A 17,761-nucleotide genomic window follows, 5' to 3' on the forward strand; every position below is an offset into this window, starting at 1 on the left:
GTGGCATTCACAGCTGTGTCCCTTCTCTGTGCCCTCTCCCAGTTTACCACCCACACCTGAAACACTCTGATCAAGAGAAGACTCACAGAGAGGAAGGACAGGCCACCAGCTGTGTGCTAGTTCACAGCCAGGGAAACCACAGCCATGGTCAAGGCCACTGCAAAGCTGCTGTCCAAGGACTGGCAAGCCTGTGCCTCAGCACCCACCCACAAAAGAGAGCTGGATGTATCCCTGCCTCACAAGTGAGGATAAAAGCATTGGACTCTGGAGGTCCCAACAGTCATACAAACTGACAAATAATACTAAGCTTTGTGAGCCTGCAGAGGGGATCTGCACTAATTTAACCAAGAGAACCGAGATCTACAAGGGGGAGTAAAAAGGGCCAGGTCTATCTGCAGGCAGCACTTTGGTTCAATGCCTTTCAAGACAATTTACAAGAGTTACATCTGGTGATTCTGTTGCCAAGAACTTCAGCGCTGCCATCCAGCTCCAGAGGAAGCCAGCTACAGGTTAGGGACTAAAGCACGAGCTTGGCAGCTGCCTGTCGTGCCCAACTCCTCAGCCAACAACTCTGCACACCAGCAACCAGTTTGTTTTATCAGCCAGCACATCATTTGGTACCACTCACAGCACGTACATCCCAGCTGGAAGCTAGGGGAGGTGACAAGGCTGGCTTAGGAGATGGGGGAGGGATGGGAAGTACTGGGGAGGTGAGCTCAAAGGCAGCAGTATGGGAGAAGGGGATTTAGCGCAGCAGCGCAGGACACAGTGCACAAAAACGCAAAGGACCAGGCTCAGTCTGAGCTGCTGCTCACAGAACAGCTTGTTTTATGGGAAACATCTAAGAGGAATTAGGCTAAAACCCAACCAATTTCTCATGGACCGCTGAATAACTATCAGATGATGAGAGCTTTTGGCCATGACAAACTTGGGTTAAATTGGAACCAGTGACTTAATGTTTCCATACCCCTTTGCAGAATAAAGGCACGCAGCCCCTGCACACTTGGTTGAGTCCTGTTCACCTATAACAATTTACTGTGCTACAATTTCAGCATTCACACAGCAGAATTCACTGCATAACAGGTTTGTCAAATTGATGTTGATTTATACTTCTTTGTAGAGCTAAAAAATGCAGTTAATCTCCATACAATTTTAATCTAAAATCCTGGAATACTAGAGAGGAGTCAGGGCCAGCTCTACACTGGAAACAGGTCAATATTATAAACAGATGATAGAAAAAAATATATATATTTTACAGAGCCATAGCAACCAGAAGAGAATAATAAATTGGCCTGGGTTTGGGAAAAAAAAAGATAAGGGCACAGTCAGGGAAAAATGTGTATGAATTACTGGCAGATTTTATTTGGCTTTAGTCATCCTCCTGGGAAGAAATAAACAGCTTTACAAACAAGCCAGAGAAGCTTCATTTGTATGCAAGGAAGTAAGGAGTTTGTTTTAGGTTTAGAGTTTGGTTGCTTGTTTTGGTTTTTTCCTTTTTCACATGCAGAAATTGGCCTGTGTCAAGAATGTTTGAAAACATGTTGGCAAGCAAAGAGTCACTGAGGCTACTACACTGAAGCTTTCTGGACCCCAGGAGATGTGAAGACGAGGACTGGTGGTCATGGCAGGATGGCAGGTGCCAAGGTATCTGCTGGCTAATGGCCGCAGGTCTGTGACCTCCAGCAGATCCCCACATTCAGTCTCAGAGTTACAGTGCCTGTCAAACACAAAGAACCTCCATGACTCAAACTACACTAACTTGATACAGGTGAAAACTTCTGAATAAGAAGAGTGCCTCGACACGTGCAGCCTTTACAAGTTCCATAATCACCCTTGTTTAAACAAAGGTGAAACTGCAGCATAGAGAGATGGCCCCAAACTGAGGTACTGGAATATCATGCACATGACAGAAATTGTGTGTCCTTTAAACTAAAGACAAGCTGTCATAAAATAATTTCTACCTGAAGAAAGTATGACATGCCAGAAATTACTAAGGAAAGCTCCATGTACCTCGTTCTGGGCTTGCTTTCCAGCCTGGCTGCCAAAGGCTTGGGCAGCTGTGCTACCTTTGTGACTTTCATGCAGTAGAACCAGCTTCCTTTCCAGGGGAGACTTCCAGAAACTGGCCCATGGACTTGAATCATGACAGAGGACCGAAACTCACAGATACTAAGTTCCTGCAGGTTTCACAGAAATAACAGATATATTCCATATCTTTTTCTCTGAAAAGGGGATCCTTCACTATGACAGTACAGAGGTGTTTTTGGGGAAAAAAACCTACAAACTAAACCAGCTATAGTCAGTTTGGCTGTTGTTTTGACATGCTGTTATTAACATGTACAACTCCTCATGTACCTACTGAATTTGGTTCTGTCCAATCCACTTTTCAGAAGTAATAAGTTTTCTAAGGAATAATTCATAGAAGTTGCTTCTGAAGTACTTAGCTGAAATCTACATTAAATTGCTACTGAAAAATTGCACCTTGTATCCTTACTTTCTTTGCCTGCACATTTTATCATTATTGTTTTGCAGTACCCAGGATGCAAACACCTTCCTGCTACTGGCTAGTCAAAGTTCAAATACTAAAAGTCAACTTTTCAATTAGTTGAGACATCAAACTCACATTTAAATATCTTTCAGTGCACTAGTCATCAGGAGACTATGAGAAAAGATAAATTACGTATTTATGGAATGGAATAAAAAAATTACTTTTAGAAGACCTGAAAAGAATACTTAGTCATTCAAGACATATTTATAATAATAAATGAGACTGAGAATGCTTCTACTGTGCCCTTGCCTAAAGGAAGGACCAACTCTGCCTGACAAATACCCATGAAAGAATAGTTTGACTTGTTCTCAAAGATATGCAGCAACAGGGAATCTGCCACTATCCAAATGTGTCACTGCACTTGCCCTTCAGAAGTTCTAATGACAAACCCTGAGCCTATTTTACAGAAATTTTAGTAGTTAAATTACAGAATTTTTAGTCTCTCCTATCCCCAGTAGGCACATGAAAAATGTATTTATTACTTTATTCCTTACAGCAACCTTTTGCATATTTGAAGACTGTTCTCACGTTTTCAATTTTCTCTTCCCTAGACAAAAGAATGTAATTCTTTTGATCATTGTTTCATAAATCATATTTTCTGGACCTCTGAATCATTCTTAGTGCTCTCCTCCAGTCTCCCTCCAAATGGGATGCATCTGAGTTGAAGCATTTTGCCCAAAATGAAATACAATGTTCTCCCTATCCCTTCCAGCGTAGGACCCAATCATATGCATTACACAGAACACTCCTATTTATACATCAGAATAATTTCGCTTCATCTCTCAGCATGGAAAGCATGTTGGTTTATTGGTAATAGTAACTTCAAATAGTTTTCTTCTCCCTTCAGAACTGTTGCTTTCCCCCAGCTGGTTGCACTGGATTATTCCTGTGTGAGGAGAGGACCTCGCACCTGTTGTGCCTCCCCACCCTTACTGCACACCAGTACTTCCCAGTTCTACCCATCTTTTGTGGTTGATTGACAATTATTCAGTCTAAACATCCAACCAGTAGTATTACAGTCCTCTTCTTTACCTTTCAGCAAGATTTCATTTCCTCAGTTCATTCCCACACTTGTTGGGACAACGTAAAGTCTCAGTAATATCAAGGTAAGCAATATTCACTGCTTCCTATGGTACCTGTAACTTACTTTCTTCTGATTTATTGTTGATCAATCCATGCTGGAACATCCATTATTCTGTGGATGCCTTTTGGATGGTTTGTTTCTCTTAGCAGTTTCTTAAGACCTGAAATCTGATTGATGAACTAGAAACTTGGGTTTTTTCAGTTTTTGTGGGTTTTTTCAGTTTTGTTTGTTTTGGTTTTGAGACAAGTTTTTTTAATGGCATGTGAAGAACAGCATTCCTGGTTTTTCAGTCTCCTGTGATGCTACCTGTCTCCCCTAAATCAGCAAGGCTCAGCCTGTTCATGTTGATATGTTCCAGGGTAAATGTAATCAAGCTCAGCCAACCTGCAAACTTCTAATTCATGAACATCCTCTTAATATTTCTGTCTCATTCCCCACTACAACTCATGCATTGTGGAGAATATAACCATGACATATGCCACACCATTATCTTCAGGCTCTATGCATGATGAGTTTTCATGACAATTTCTCCAAACCTATACCTGACAGCTGCAGCTGTTTTCTTTCAGGCTCAAAACACGGAAGCAGCAAGAGCTCATACACCATGTACTTGTTTCAATGCTATGCCAATTTATTGCCTTCCTGACATGTATCACAGACCCTTGAAAACAAGGTAAATTTACCCTAAAGAGAAAAAAAATGCAGATTTTAATTTTGGGCAAACACAAACCACAGTCTCTCTGTAGTGATCAGGGGTATTAATACTGTACACAAAGAGTTAACAATTGTAGTAAGCTCTGCATAAGCTTTCTGTAGGAAGAGCATTTTTTTCTTTTAATTTGAAGTATAAATTTGTTCTACCATGAGATATTTGCAGTACACCCATGAACCATGACAAGCTAAGGTCACAGAATTGTACCAAGTTTCATTTTCAAGGTTTGAAGGTTTGGGGATTTTTTAAAACTAACAGAGTTGGAATTTGTGGTCATGGTCAAACAGTGATAAAATTAAGAACAGATAAAGCCACAAATAAAACTTTTTGAGACTTGAAAGCTTGGTTTTATTGAAGGAGGGTAAGTACTGCCCTTTAATCAAAAGCACCAAGCGCTTGTTACAGTGAACAGAGAAGCCAAGGCTGAAAGAGGTCTGAAATTCAATGCAGAAGATTGCTTTTCTAAAGCACTACCACAGTGCAGGAGAGAGAGAGAAACAAAGGAACGCAACATTCATTTGCCTAGAAGTGTTTGTTAAAAAAGTACATAATTTGCAATGAGACATGCTTTGCAATACACAGGAATAATATTTAGGACAGCAGTAGCTGCTAAGTGAATATTCAACTCAGTCATCACCAGCTGAAAATGCTCCAGCTCAGCAGGAATATAATTACACCTTAAACTCCCTCAGCTTCAACTGGACTCAGGAGCACACCTCTGAGATAACTAAAAAGTCGGCTTTTATGAAGAGATAAGAATTTAGCTTTTAGTACAGCTTTCAGAGTAAACAATTTTCTGACATGTGAAAGTACTTGGAGCCTATCCAAAAAAGTTTCTGCCAATTTTATTCTTTTTCTTGCCTCTTGTTCAGGGTGGATTCATAAGCGTTACTTAAGTTGTTTCAGCTCATCAAATGTTTTTAAGGCTACTTCAGAGTATTAAAGAGGCACCATAAATTTTTTTTTTAAACAACTGAAGAGGACAACATTAAGGTACATACACCAGAGTTAAACAACACTTGTCAGAGTTTCATTTGACAAATGTTCTAAGCACTACAGTCAGAAAGAACTTGAGCAGAAAGAAACCTTTCATCGTGTAAAACAATGCTGTCATGGCACAGCCTGCTTCATACCCAATGGGTTTCAGAGGAACCAACCCTTCAAATACTTCAGTTTAAAAGCTTCAACATCTGAACAGAGAAGTCCTGTAGCAAAACAAAAAACAACGGCAGAAGCTCACTTGGCTTTGCAGAGTGAGAATGTCAAACTGGGGGAAACTTGACTAGGCAGAAAAGAAAGTAACACTGCTGAGAACTGGGTGCCTGACTACACACGAGTGACATAAGGGAGAACACAGAAACTGCTCTGGACACTGCCATCCTGAGAGAAGACAGCCAAAGGGAGTACAACAAAACAAAGCAGGACGCGTCAGATATAGCAGAAGTACTGGGGACTCTGCACAGCAATGGAGTGAGAGATCTTGGACCAAATTAGAAAATTACTACATCTAGCTGTGGTCAACTGGCATTGCCCTGAAAGATCAAGAAGAAACATGATAAAGTAGGCCCCGTTACAAGTCTAACTTTTAAATGCATCATCTTGTCAGGACTCACATGATATCTATTATTAACCAGGCAATTATAGCTTGAGAGAATTCTTTGCTAAAAGAGACATGTGATAATCAAATTTGTAGTAAAATAAAATTAGAGCTTGTTCACTTGTTGCAACAGCATACAGATTCCTTTTATACAAGGCAAGGAATGGTTGGTAACAGTCAGTCACAACACACAGCTGCTTCCTAAAGAACATGAAGCAGTATGGAAAAGAACTCCCAAAATCCAACACTTCTGTAATATTTTAAGGGGCATTTGCAGATCTCTTGTCCAGCCTCCCTATTTGAAGTGGAGCCACCACCAATGCTAGATCAGGGCCAACTTAGCTTTGTTGAGCTAAGTCCTGAACCTTTCCAGGAATGGAGTTCCAGCTCCTCTCATAAACCATTCCCTGTCCTTTGCTACTCTCCTTGTAAGCAAGTTTTTCTTGAAGCTTTTCCAGGGCCTCCCACACTGCAATTCAGAGCTGTAGCCCTTTGATGTACTATCTAGGGCTTGACCCCACAATCTTGTAACCACCCTCCCTACATCTGTAGGCTCCAATTAGATCACCCTGCACATTCTCTTCCCGGCTAAACCAGCCCTGCTCCCTCCAGCTCTCCTCATGGCTTACATGCCCTAGAACCCTGCCCACCTTGAACACATTCCAGCTTTTCAGTATCTTTTAAAGGCTCAAAACAGGATAAAATATTTTAAGCAAGGCCTTCCCAGTACCATGCCAAAGAGATAATAACTTCCCTCTATCTGCTGCTCATGCTTTTCCTAAGGTAACCCAGCATGTGGTTCACCCATTGTATGATGAGGGTGGTATTGGCTCACAGTCAATTTCATAGCCAAAGAAAAGTCAAATTATGATTCACACACTGTTGTTTTTCATATGGCAAGTTGAAAACTAAATACCCAGAGGCTAGAATCCATCAGTTTGAGTGTGCCTTTAAAAGAGTCATGGGGGATATAAAGTAAAAACCAGCATGGATAAGCAGAAGATAATACTGGAGGGTGGTTCATGCCAGATTGATAAGCATGGGCACAACCACTCTCTTCATTCTAAGAACAGTTTTTTGGTTTTGAGGTCAAAAAAAATGGGACTGAATTACTGCAGGAACCAAACAAGGGAAGTCTCTGCTCCGACTGCCAATTTAGTCACCAAGATGCTTGCCCTAAAGTTCCCTTCAAAATTCCATTTCACTCTGCAGATCCATGAAAAGACAGTGACCAACAAGCAACTGCTATGAGAACTATCCTGGACTAGGAAATTTAAAGTGTTCCAAATGGGATGTAGGATATTTAGCATAAGTTAACACATAACGCACATTACTTTGTGTCTAAGAGGCAGACTTTAGATCCAGATGTTTTCTTCAGACCCTGCAACTATTGCACAGAAAACATGAGTATTAATTCATCACTTCATGGTCAGTATCAAAAAGCTGCTGTGCGATGCAATTTAGGTAGGATGGGAATCTGACACAGTGTAAAAAAATGACAGTCACATAGATTTAGATGCTTAACAGTTGCAAAAATCAAGATAGAAAGGTGAAAAAAATTTTGGATGGCAACTGGGGAAGACAGCTAGACAGTAAAGGTTACAAAAATATAAGCAATAATCTGGGCTGGCACTGAACTATGCCCACCAATATTTAGAAAAATACCCACAAGATTGTCAGTTCCTCAGAGTTGTAACAGAGGTTAGCAGAGCAATCCTGTCCTTACCCAGACCTTTTTTCCCTTTGAGAGTCAGCCAGCTGACTGAAACACATCAGCAGAATCAGAAGTTACCAAACAATTTATGAACTAGTACAGCAAGTACCAAAAGCTACAAATTCAATAATGATTGATTTAGAAGGTACTTAACCAGTAAAGGACCTTAAATTAGGTTAAAAAAATGTTCCTTAAATATTTTAATGCAGATATTTTGATGCTAGAAAGTATCTTTCAACTACATTAGCCATTCCACAGGTTTTCATGTGCTGACACTAAAAGTAACATTCGATCTACTGATATAAATGAAACTAAGAAAGAGCAGTTGCAAGGGATGGTTTGAAGGTACCCTGGTTCCCAGTTTTCTGGCAATTCTCCATCTGCAATAATGATTCACAATTGTTAGTACCTTGGTCCACCCAGCCTTAGCATTCCTTACAACTTTTACATTTTCATATCTCAACAACTCCAAGTTCATATGCATTGCCACTGCTCGGCTGCAGGGGACACTGGAAGGCATTTGCCTGCAATGGAGCTGCAATAATTTTGGAAGTTATGGCACTTCTGCTGAGAAGTGAGACGTTATCAGATGGTTTTTCCTCAGCCATTCAGGATAAGCAAATGTGTTTTTCTTGCTGAGAGAAGATACTGGACATGGCACTCAGTGCCACGGCTTAGTTGATGAGGTGTTAGGTCATAGATTGTACTTGATGATCTCAAAGGTGTTTTCCAATCTGCCTCATTCTGTGATTGTGCAATTCTGTGAACTCAACTATACAGGAAAGAGTCACTGAGCAGACTTCCTATAGTTACTGATTGTTGTGTAACTTCAGCTTTTCAATACTCAGGATTTGCAGTACCTGAACAACAATTGATGTTGTCCCTGCAGGCTGGGCTGGAGGAAGAAACACTCTATTTTGGGTTTCCATACAAAGACAGCTCCCAAGATCTGACTGGGTGCTGATGAGGTAAGTGTCACATCCTGTAACAGATGTGGCCCTTCAGAACTAGAGCAGGAAAAAGCAAGGCTGTGCATTTAACCCTGTGGTACCTGACTGGAAGACATATCTGGCCAAGCCTTGCATCAGCTCTGCTGGCCAGGTGGGCGGTGCCGACTCCCCCGTCTCTCTCTTCAGCCGGAATGTCAGCTCAAACCCGAAGCCACTCGGTCCATCTGTTCCTGTAAACCTGGAGGGAATGAAAAATAAAGTCATGACACGCTTCTTGTAACCAGAGCAGGATTTAGGATTAGGACCATGGAAAAAGGATGAGCGTTCTCCTCACAGTCAGCCATCCAGGGAGTGGGATTTGGATGTGGAGGGAATCCTGTGTTCTGTAACCACACGTGCACATCCACCTGACTGACTGGTACAGGACAGTGACAGCCTCACAAATGCAAAGGTGTGCCTTGGACAACCAGCAATGCTATAATGTTTTATTAGTTTCACATATCAGTTAGTAAAGGAAAAATGAAATATTGTTTAAAGGGAGAAATAAAAATGCTTCAAAGTGGATAGTTTTCAAGAACTGATTCCAGGAAAAAGCATAAATCGGAAACTTAAACACATTATGAACGGGTCAGTTTTAAGAAAGATCAAAGTTAACAAAAAGCCTTCAAGCTGATCTTTCACAGTTAAATTTCTTGGAAAGTAAGATAGCTCCCGATTGAATTTCCTCCTTTCAAGGCATGTTCTGAAACAACACAGCTTTACTTCTAATATGCAATGAGATATCAGCAGGCTTTTTTTTAACCTCTTGGCTCTCTGCTTCCCAAAAATAACTGTTTAAAGAAGACCACGCATGCTTTACATTGATCCATGTGAAAGTTACTGAGTAACAGAAGTCTTTAGGTGAGTATCCATCAAATCTAAAGCAACACTTGTATTTAAGAGAACACTGCTGGTCAACAACACACGAATACTCACAAAGCAGTAAAGCTGATAGGTAACATTATTTAAATGCATTTGTTCATATTAGTTCTCTTAAACAGAGAACTACAGAACTACTAAATAAATAAAAATAAAAAAGAGCTAAGGAAACAAGCTTTAAGCTACTTCAAAAAAACAAAACCAAAACCAACCCAAAGATTCAGGATGTATCTTCCAAAGAACACTCAGAAAATGAAGCAGCATACAATGCCAATATTCTCAAATTAACAGTTAAATCTTAGAAGAGTTTTATTAGCATGTAAGAGATTTGTATTTAAAGATTCAACTTCAAATGTTTTTTAATAGTTAATGGTTGGTGAAAATACAGAGAAAATTTAAAAACATGGAGTTCACCTACACGGTGCAGCTGTTCAGATGTAGCAGTCTATAAAGTGAAAGTATTTGATCAGTTTAATTTTAGCTTGGTAATCTGGTTTTGAGGAAATTGTGATACATGTGGCTTTGAATACTTGTGATTACTTTGGAAATACTTTATGCTTAATTTAGACAGGTCTTTAATAGAAAGAAATATTAATATCCAGAGTGCAATTAGCATAGTAATTTTGTTAGTATTTTTGCCAAAGGTTTTGCTTTCATTCTTAATAAAAGTCTTGTACTTGAAGGAAAGATCAATGTAGTTTCAACAGCTGCCATGAAGTTTCTGTCATTGAACAATGGCCCATAATCCAGGATCAGAGCTCCTGGATGAGGTTTGAGGGATGTACCTGAGAATGCAGGCAGACATGAGCTTCAGGAGCTACAGACCTACAACCTTCCAGTATGCTTCTGAGAGTTGCTCTAGGAAAATCACAGTATCCAGTAGCCAACTCACACAGCTCAGTTTTTCCTATGGATAACCTTTTTACTATAAGTGCTCACACTGGCCCTGGCTTCAAAATTTGTCATAAGGATACACAAGTCTGCTAATGGAGAAGCAAGTAGCACGGGAAATGCTTTTTCCCAGTCAGAAACCCAAGGTCTCCAGATACACATACCAATGGAAGACAGAGCAAATGGCTTATCATCTCTCACAGGGACAGAGAGACTCCTCTCTATTCCATGTGGAAACACTGGGTTCTCATGGCAGTGCACTCCTTTTAGAGTATGTCTCCACTGCTTCAGCAGTCTCTTAGGAGGATGACAAGAAGCTGGCCAAAAAGCCCACCACACCTTGCAGGCTTACAGGTGTTCAAACTTGTGCTTCTTCCTCTAAGATCCAAATCTTCCCCAAACTTCTGGAAAACTTCTAGAAAATCAACCACCTCCATCCAGTCAATGAACGAGCTAAAAACCCTAACAATACTTCCAGAAGAAAAAGACCAAACAAGCTACATTTCCACAAAAAAACTGGGTGGAAGGGTAGCAATAACCCAAAGATGGAAGAAATCTTGCTAAAGCACATGGAAGCCATGAGGTCTCCCACAGACCTCCCCACATTCTCTGCTACCTGTACCTACACCAGCCTGCTCCCTTTCCAGTGGAACGCACTCCCAGCAGGTCAGCCTGACATAACTCCTGTGCCAGCTGCAGAGGCAACACACTTTGATTACAGCCTTTGATCTACAGAACCAACATTCTGGCACCATTTGGGGCTGGTTTCTGTGAGAGCTACGGAGGTAGGGAATGAAATAGTAGATTTGGTGTGGGGTTTTCTGGTCATGGTTTGTTTGGGTGGTTTTGTTGGCTTTTTTTGCTTGAGTTTGTTAGTTTTGGGGGTTTGTTTTTTTTGTTTTTTTTTTTTTCTTCTGTTTGCAGGGGTGGTAGTGGTTTAAATCTGAAGGTAATCAATTCAAACTACAGCCAATTTAGAACAAGGACTTCGGAGCTTAGTTCAGCATCTCGGCACTAGAGTGCTTTCTTTACAGTTCATTTTCTTCAGCCAAACTCTTGCAGCACAGCAGTCCAAAAGCACCTCAGCTTTACAGTAAGATGATGATCTGAGATGGAACATGTGCAGGAAAGAAGAAAGCCTCAGAATTAATGTTTTGTATCCTTGCATGGCCCTGGGTACACAAACTGAAAGCTGCAGTACAGCATTAAGTTTCTGTACTAACAGATCTGAATATCTCATAGATAGTTTGTTTATGCCTTGGTTCTGGTGAATCCTGGAGTTTTGAGTGAAAGTTTCTTCTAAACCACTAAGAAAGCATCTTTAGTTTTGAGGCAAAAATCCTAAGTATAAAGGGTCAGCATGGACTATATTGTGCCCATCATTGTTTTGCTCTCTCCAGCACAAGGCCACATCACCTTTTCAGCCAGCTCAACTGCAAAGCAGCAGGGTAAGTTTTCAGAAAAATAAACACTGATGGAGAAATTCTTGGCTTGCTGCTTGCTCATTGGCACACATCAGATAGTTTTGTATTATGACTACTGCAGTAATAGAAGGCTCTGGTATCTGCCAAGTCAAATCCAACCCCATATTTAATATTAAAACCTTATTTTGTCAAAAGAACAAAAATAAACCTTTCAAAAGCCAAGGTCATACATTACATGCCATTCTTAGGTTAAAACTCTCTTTATCTGTTCAGCAAATCAGCTCAGCAGAACAAACCACACTGCGGCACTGCGCATATGTTGGAGGAGCCTGGTTTATTCCTTTAATGAGGTAAGAGTTTCACTGATCATGATATTTAGTTCCAGCAAAAGAATACAAAGAAATAGAGGCCCCTTTATTTACAGAGCTGTGCAACCAGGCTGCTCTGAGTCCCCCACCACCCCACGCTCTGCCAGGGCCTCTCCTGAAGCCACACACAGAGAACTGAAAAGCTGCTCCCCTCTGCAGCAGAGTACCCAGGGTGTTTTTCACATCAAATAACCCAGCTTAAGAGGATCAAAAGCCAAAGTAGCCTTTGCTTTAAAAGCAGCTCTGAAAACCAGAGGCTTTTCAGTTTAAATCAAAGCTATTTGCAAAAGCATTTTCATTCTCACTTTTGCAAGGACGAAGGGAAGGTTTGCTTCACTGCAGTGCAAATGGCAGTATTTCTGCAATTCTGCTTTTGAAAGCTACACAGCTCTGTACAAGGAGCAGAGTGTACTAGGTGTTTATTTTTTTGAGAGTTTAAGAGTATGTGCATATAAATATATCAGATGAACCAATCCCTGGAAAAGGGAGTTTACATAGGGAAATCACTATGATTATTTCAGCCTGAGAACAACAAGAAAGTCCTTTCAGGCTGTTTGGGGATAGTTAGGACTGCACTTTCAGAAGTCACAGCTGCACTCCCAACAGCTTCAAAGACATAAACCAAGTCTCTTCTGGGAAGCAAGGTCAGAGCACTCTGGAATGACTTGTCTCAGACTCTATTTTCAGCTGCTTCAACATTACTTTTGTGAAGCCACTTAAAATGCCTTTTTCTTCAACTCCTTAATTGCATCTTCTCATGTCTTCTACAAGGACAGTTACCTGGTCTGCTCCTGGGGAGCTACTCTGATACCATTTTGAAGGTTGCAGAAACACAGTATCACTACATTTCTAAACCTGACATCAGGAAGAGCTACTGTTATTTGCATCAATACCAATTTTAATTGTATCCACAATCCTCATCCCACCCACCAAAAAAATTCCCAACACAGTAATTGCCAATGCCATGGCTTTCATTACTTCGGGTCAGCTTCTCAGGATTTTTTCAAAGTTTGAGGAGGTGGTCAAACCAAGGTGATGGGCAGCATCCACCACTCTGCCTGATGAGACCAAAGCACTTTGGAGCTCAACCCTCATTAGTGTTTTAAAGCTGCAGAGTTAATACCTGGTGCAGAAGATTTTTCCATTAGGTAGCAAAGAGACTACTATTAGCAACACAGAGGACTTGTGTCACAAAAAGCATCAAGGTACCCAGCGACTTCACAGGTCCTCCCTGAGAATCACCTGAGATATAAAGTGAATCACTTTCCTTTTACTGCCCACTAACAAACAAGACAAAGGGTGGCCTCCTGTCCAAACTTCCAGCACCACTGAGCTAAACACTTGAGCGTCTCTGCCTCCTGGGAAGGATGTCAGGCAAGAGCTGATGTGCCTTAAATAAGATTATGCATAGCCAGTCTTATGAATTCAAGCTCCAGGTGCATTGCACAATTTCTACCCACCATAAGTAAATTACCTTCAGATCCAGAGCTTAAAGGAGGAAAAAAAAACCAAGAAAGGACCCTACCTAGTGCTTCCATGATCTTGCCTTACAGGAAGTGGTTGTTTTTAGTGCAGCTGTCAAACAGTATAAAACTCTCATCTGAGAACCCCAACAGGATGCTGGGAGGCTCCTGTAAAGCAATTCTGTAAGAAAATAGGCACAGCAACCCCTTGACATAAAAGGTTTTAAAAGTTTCCAGAAAAGCTATTTCAGCCAAAACCTACCTGCTCACTCACATATTCTCCTGGATTGTTTCCTGACACTTAAAAAAGTATTCATTCACATAAAAACACTTGGGAGAAGCAGGGGGTGGTTATCTGGATGTCAGATGGTTATCTCTTCAGAGCGCTTAGCAGGAAATTCCATGAGCTCCTGCCACCCCAAACTTGCACACACAGTCTTACTGGACTCCTTTGTACTTGATCTAAGACAAAACTTCATGCATAAGCAGGGTAAATATAACATTAAACATAAAAATCAACACATGCTCAAAGATTTCTGTTCATGTAAAACCACGGTTGGAAAGTGACAGTGCTTAGAGATGGCAGGCTGTGGCAGCTGCTGCTCAGGGCTTGCTCTTGCAGTACGTCTTATCAAATGTGTAAGCGATCAACCAAATGGAAAACTCTTCTAGAAAGTTAAATTGTTTTTAGAGATTTACTCCAACATCTAAATCCAAACAGATGCAGAGGCACTCACTGCACTTATTTGGAGGCGTTTCTCAGCTTTCTGAAATACTCATGTAGGATCCACTTAGAAAGCTTACAGTGAGATAGAGCTGAGTAAAAATTTGTGAATTGATATGTGCTGGCCACTATGAAAACAGAACTATGTTTCACTGAGTTACCAGTCAATGAGGGAAGAGCTGTTACAAGGCAAAAGGGGAAGAAGAAACAAGGTAGTTTCACATATACAACACTGATTTCACAGATTTTACTGTTCAGCGTCTTCAAAACTCAGTCAGTTACAATCTTGTCCCTGAAACCTGGAGACTCACAGTTTAGATTTTGTTTTTACAAAACTGTCTCTGTAAATAACAAATGTTGATACAACAGATAAATTGTTTTTTCCTCTAAACCTACAGAGTCAGTCAACCTTATCTGTAATTCTACAGACACAACTTTATATAGCATCACTAGATAGTGATCAAACTCTGGAATAAGATCTACGGATGTGATCCATAGGGAAGTCAGCCCTCTGAGAAAGCATCAATTGGAAACTTTTGGGGGCCCCTTCCAACCCACAAGATCCTACAAAGCATCATGGCCAAGAACACAGGTATGAACTTCTCTACTGATACTCTGCGCTTGCAGGACCCACAGCTGATAATTCACAAACACTTGAGTTAAACTCACTTTGACAGAAGTGGTTCCCACACTCAGCTCCTGCCCAGCCACCTGGGAAACAGCTATCCCCAGCCTAGTATGTTAAAAGTAAACCACCATATCACTTTTCTGGTCACTTTAATGTGTTGGGCTGCAAGTTAAGGCAATCTAGGGGTTGCTTCTTTGAGGGTCTGCTGTCCATCCCATGAAAACAGTAGCATCTGGAAGAAGGACAGATCATGCTTAGCAAAGCTGTTAATCCCTTTCAGCTCTAGAGGCTTAGAAGCATTACTGTCTCATTCTGGAGAGTGCCAACATACAGTCACACCTGTAGGGAGAGTGCTGCAGATGAAGGGCAAAAGGCTGCAAAGGTTCCATTGGTACCAAAGGGACTGATCTGCCTCATCATTAACACTACGTCAGGAAACTTCAGAATACTCTGAAAGTGCTAAAATGGCATCCAGGTAACCCAAGTTTGAACCTCCTGTCTGCTACAAACTTCTCATCCTCCTCAACAAGCTACTCAGGAATTTGATTCTCAGATGTAAATAATGATAGTTCCCTGCTTCAAAGAGTAATGCGACACACTCATGTAGGAAATGCTTATATACCTCATCTATCAAGGTCACAAAAGCTGGGAAATTAACTCCATATTCTGCACAGCACAGACAAATACAGAACACGGGAAATGACTAAAACAACAAAATATGAAACAGGAGGTTGCATGGGATGTCACTCCCTACTCCAGCAAAAGATGTTCACATTTTATTTTCTCTACTTTATGGTGCATGGATGTAGCTATACCAGTAGGTGATGGTTTACTCTCCCATTACAGTTATAACTAAACTGACAAGACCTAGCCATTTTGTCTTCAAGATCTCCAAGACAACTTACTAAAAATATAAATCAATATGTAATCAAGTAACCAGACTACTGATCATGTGTTTCAGCTCAAGGGCTCACACATTTCTCCACAGAGCTACTCTGGCTTCCCACTTCATGGTGAGTAGAATCAGTCCCAGTTCAGGTGACTGTTGAGAGCAGGTTCTGAACCACCACAACAAGCATCACAAGTGAGGCTGTGCTTCTTGGCAAAGAAAATGCAAACACTGCAAAAGCCTGGGAAGTTGCAGCAGACTTGCATCATCTTAATGCCCACTGAAAAGATCTGGAAAGAAAAGTTTGGAGTACAGAAAGGATTTACTATTGCATTCACAGAACAAGAGTGAAGGCACTAATGAAAAAGAAAACTTATCAAGACCTGTAACATTTTACTTAAGTTGCCTATTTACGCTGCACATCAGAATTACTCAACCTTCATTTCTACAAGGCCCAGAACAGTGTTCTCATTTGGCCTGAGCTGGAGGTGATTCTGCCAACAGAGCACACAGTCACTGCACTACAGTGCACTAGGGAAGACAAACTTTCATCCACACATGGATCCCACTTCATATTGGAACTGAATCCTTAGCTCTGATAGACAGGGAACAGTAATACATCTCCACAACTTCATCTAAGGGCTCAGCTGTAACCTCACCAGGCCAAAGAACATTAGCAAAGGGCTAGTTTGAGCCAGCATGGCTGGGAAGGGCAGTACTGCTGTGCTTGGTGAGCAGCCGGAAAAAGGACACCAACTTTCCTTGCAGTGCCTGCTGGCTCCTTCCTAGCTCCTACTGTGGAAAGTTCTGCAGCTGCTGGGAGGAACCTATTCGCATAACAAAAGCGCCTTTCAAAAGCGGTACGGGAGGGTGGAAAGAATATGAAAAAAAACCCTCAAAGCCACTGACAGCTACAGTTAGTATTTTTCAGTGTTGCCTGAAAGTCTCAGGCAAGGATCAGGACTCCAGTATGTTACCTAGAATATAAACACTGGTGTCTCCCATTACTTTCCTGCTAGCTAAAGAACATACATTAAGAAAAATCATGCAAGAAGCAACTTTAGCATATCCTTGAGCACATTGTTAGGACTCTCATACAATTTACTTTTCAGCTGTGCAATAAATGAACTCAGGGCATAAAAGGTATTTGGGAGCTTTTAGGAGCCTGAACTCTTACAACTTGCAAGCAGGCTGCAGGCACCCACATACGGCTGGTTGGCAAAAATGCTCAATGTGAATCAGCAAGGTACACCTGCAGCCCAGGAAAACAACTGTCCTGGGCTACACCACCAGAGGTGTGGCCAGCAGGTTGAGGGAGGTTCTGCTCTTCTATTCTGCTCCAAGAGAAGGCTCCAGGGAGACCTTAGAGCACCTTCCATTACCCAAAAGGCTGGAGAGCTTGAGAGTTTTGACAATGGCATGAAGTGACAGGATAATGAGGAATGCCTTTAAACTGACAGAGAGTAGGTTTAGATTAGATATTAGGAAGAAATTCTTAACTGTGAGGGTGGTAAGGCACTGGCACAGGGTTATCCAGCAGAGCTGTATATGCTCCATTCCTGGAAGTGTTCCAGGCCAGGCTGGATAGGGCTTTGAGCAAGCTGGTCTAGCAAGGATTGGAGCTAGACGTTTATGGTCCTTTCCAAACCCATCTATAGCTCTACAATCCTGATGGATCTGGAATTCAATCCCTGGTCTTTCACACCATCAGTTATAGAAATCCAGACAATCCTGCCTTCCCTGGTGAGCTGTTATATAATCTAATTTCATTACAAAGGGGGCACTTAAAAATATAATGATGAGCACCATGAGAGATCTTAATCAATTAAATAGCAAAAGGTCCTTGAAACT

At 41.3% G+C, this 17,761-nt stretch overlaps 1 protein-coding gene across 2 annotated transcripts in view; it reads right to left on the bottom strand.

Annotated features, from left to right (window-relative positions):
• SUFU (SUFU negative regulator of hedgehog signaling) overlaps positions 1-17,761 on the bottom strand; it is a 91,626-nt gene that overhangs the window by 57,055 nt on the left and 16,810 nt on the right. For both annotated transcript variants that reach the window (XM_033066424.2, XM_033066425.2), the window contains exon 3: positions 8,707-8,843. In XM_033066424.2, the coding sequence (XP_032922315.1) occupies positions 8,707-8,843 (137 nt within the window). The remainder of the gene's footprint in view (positions 1-8,706; positions 8,844-17,761) is intronic.

Source organism: Catharus ustulatus, chromosome 8 (assembly GCF_009819885.2).
Source record: "Catharus ustulatus isolate bCatUst1 chromosome 8, bCatUst1.pri.v2, whole genome shotgun sequence".
In the NCBI taxonomy this organism is placed as follows: Eukaryota; Metazoa; Chordata; class Aves; order Passeriformes; family Turdidae; genus Catharus; species Catharus ustulatus.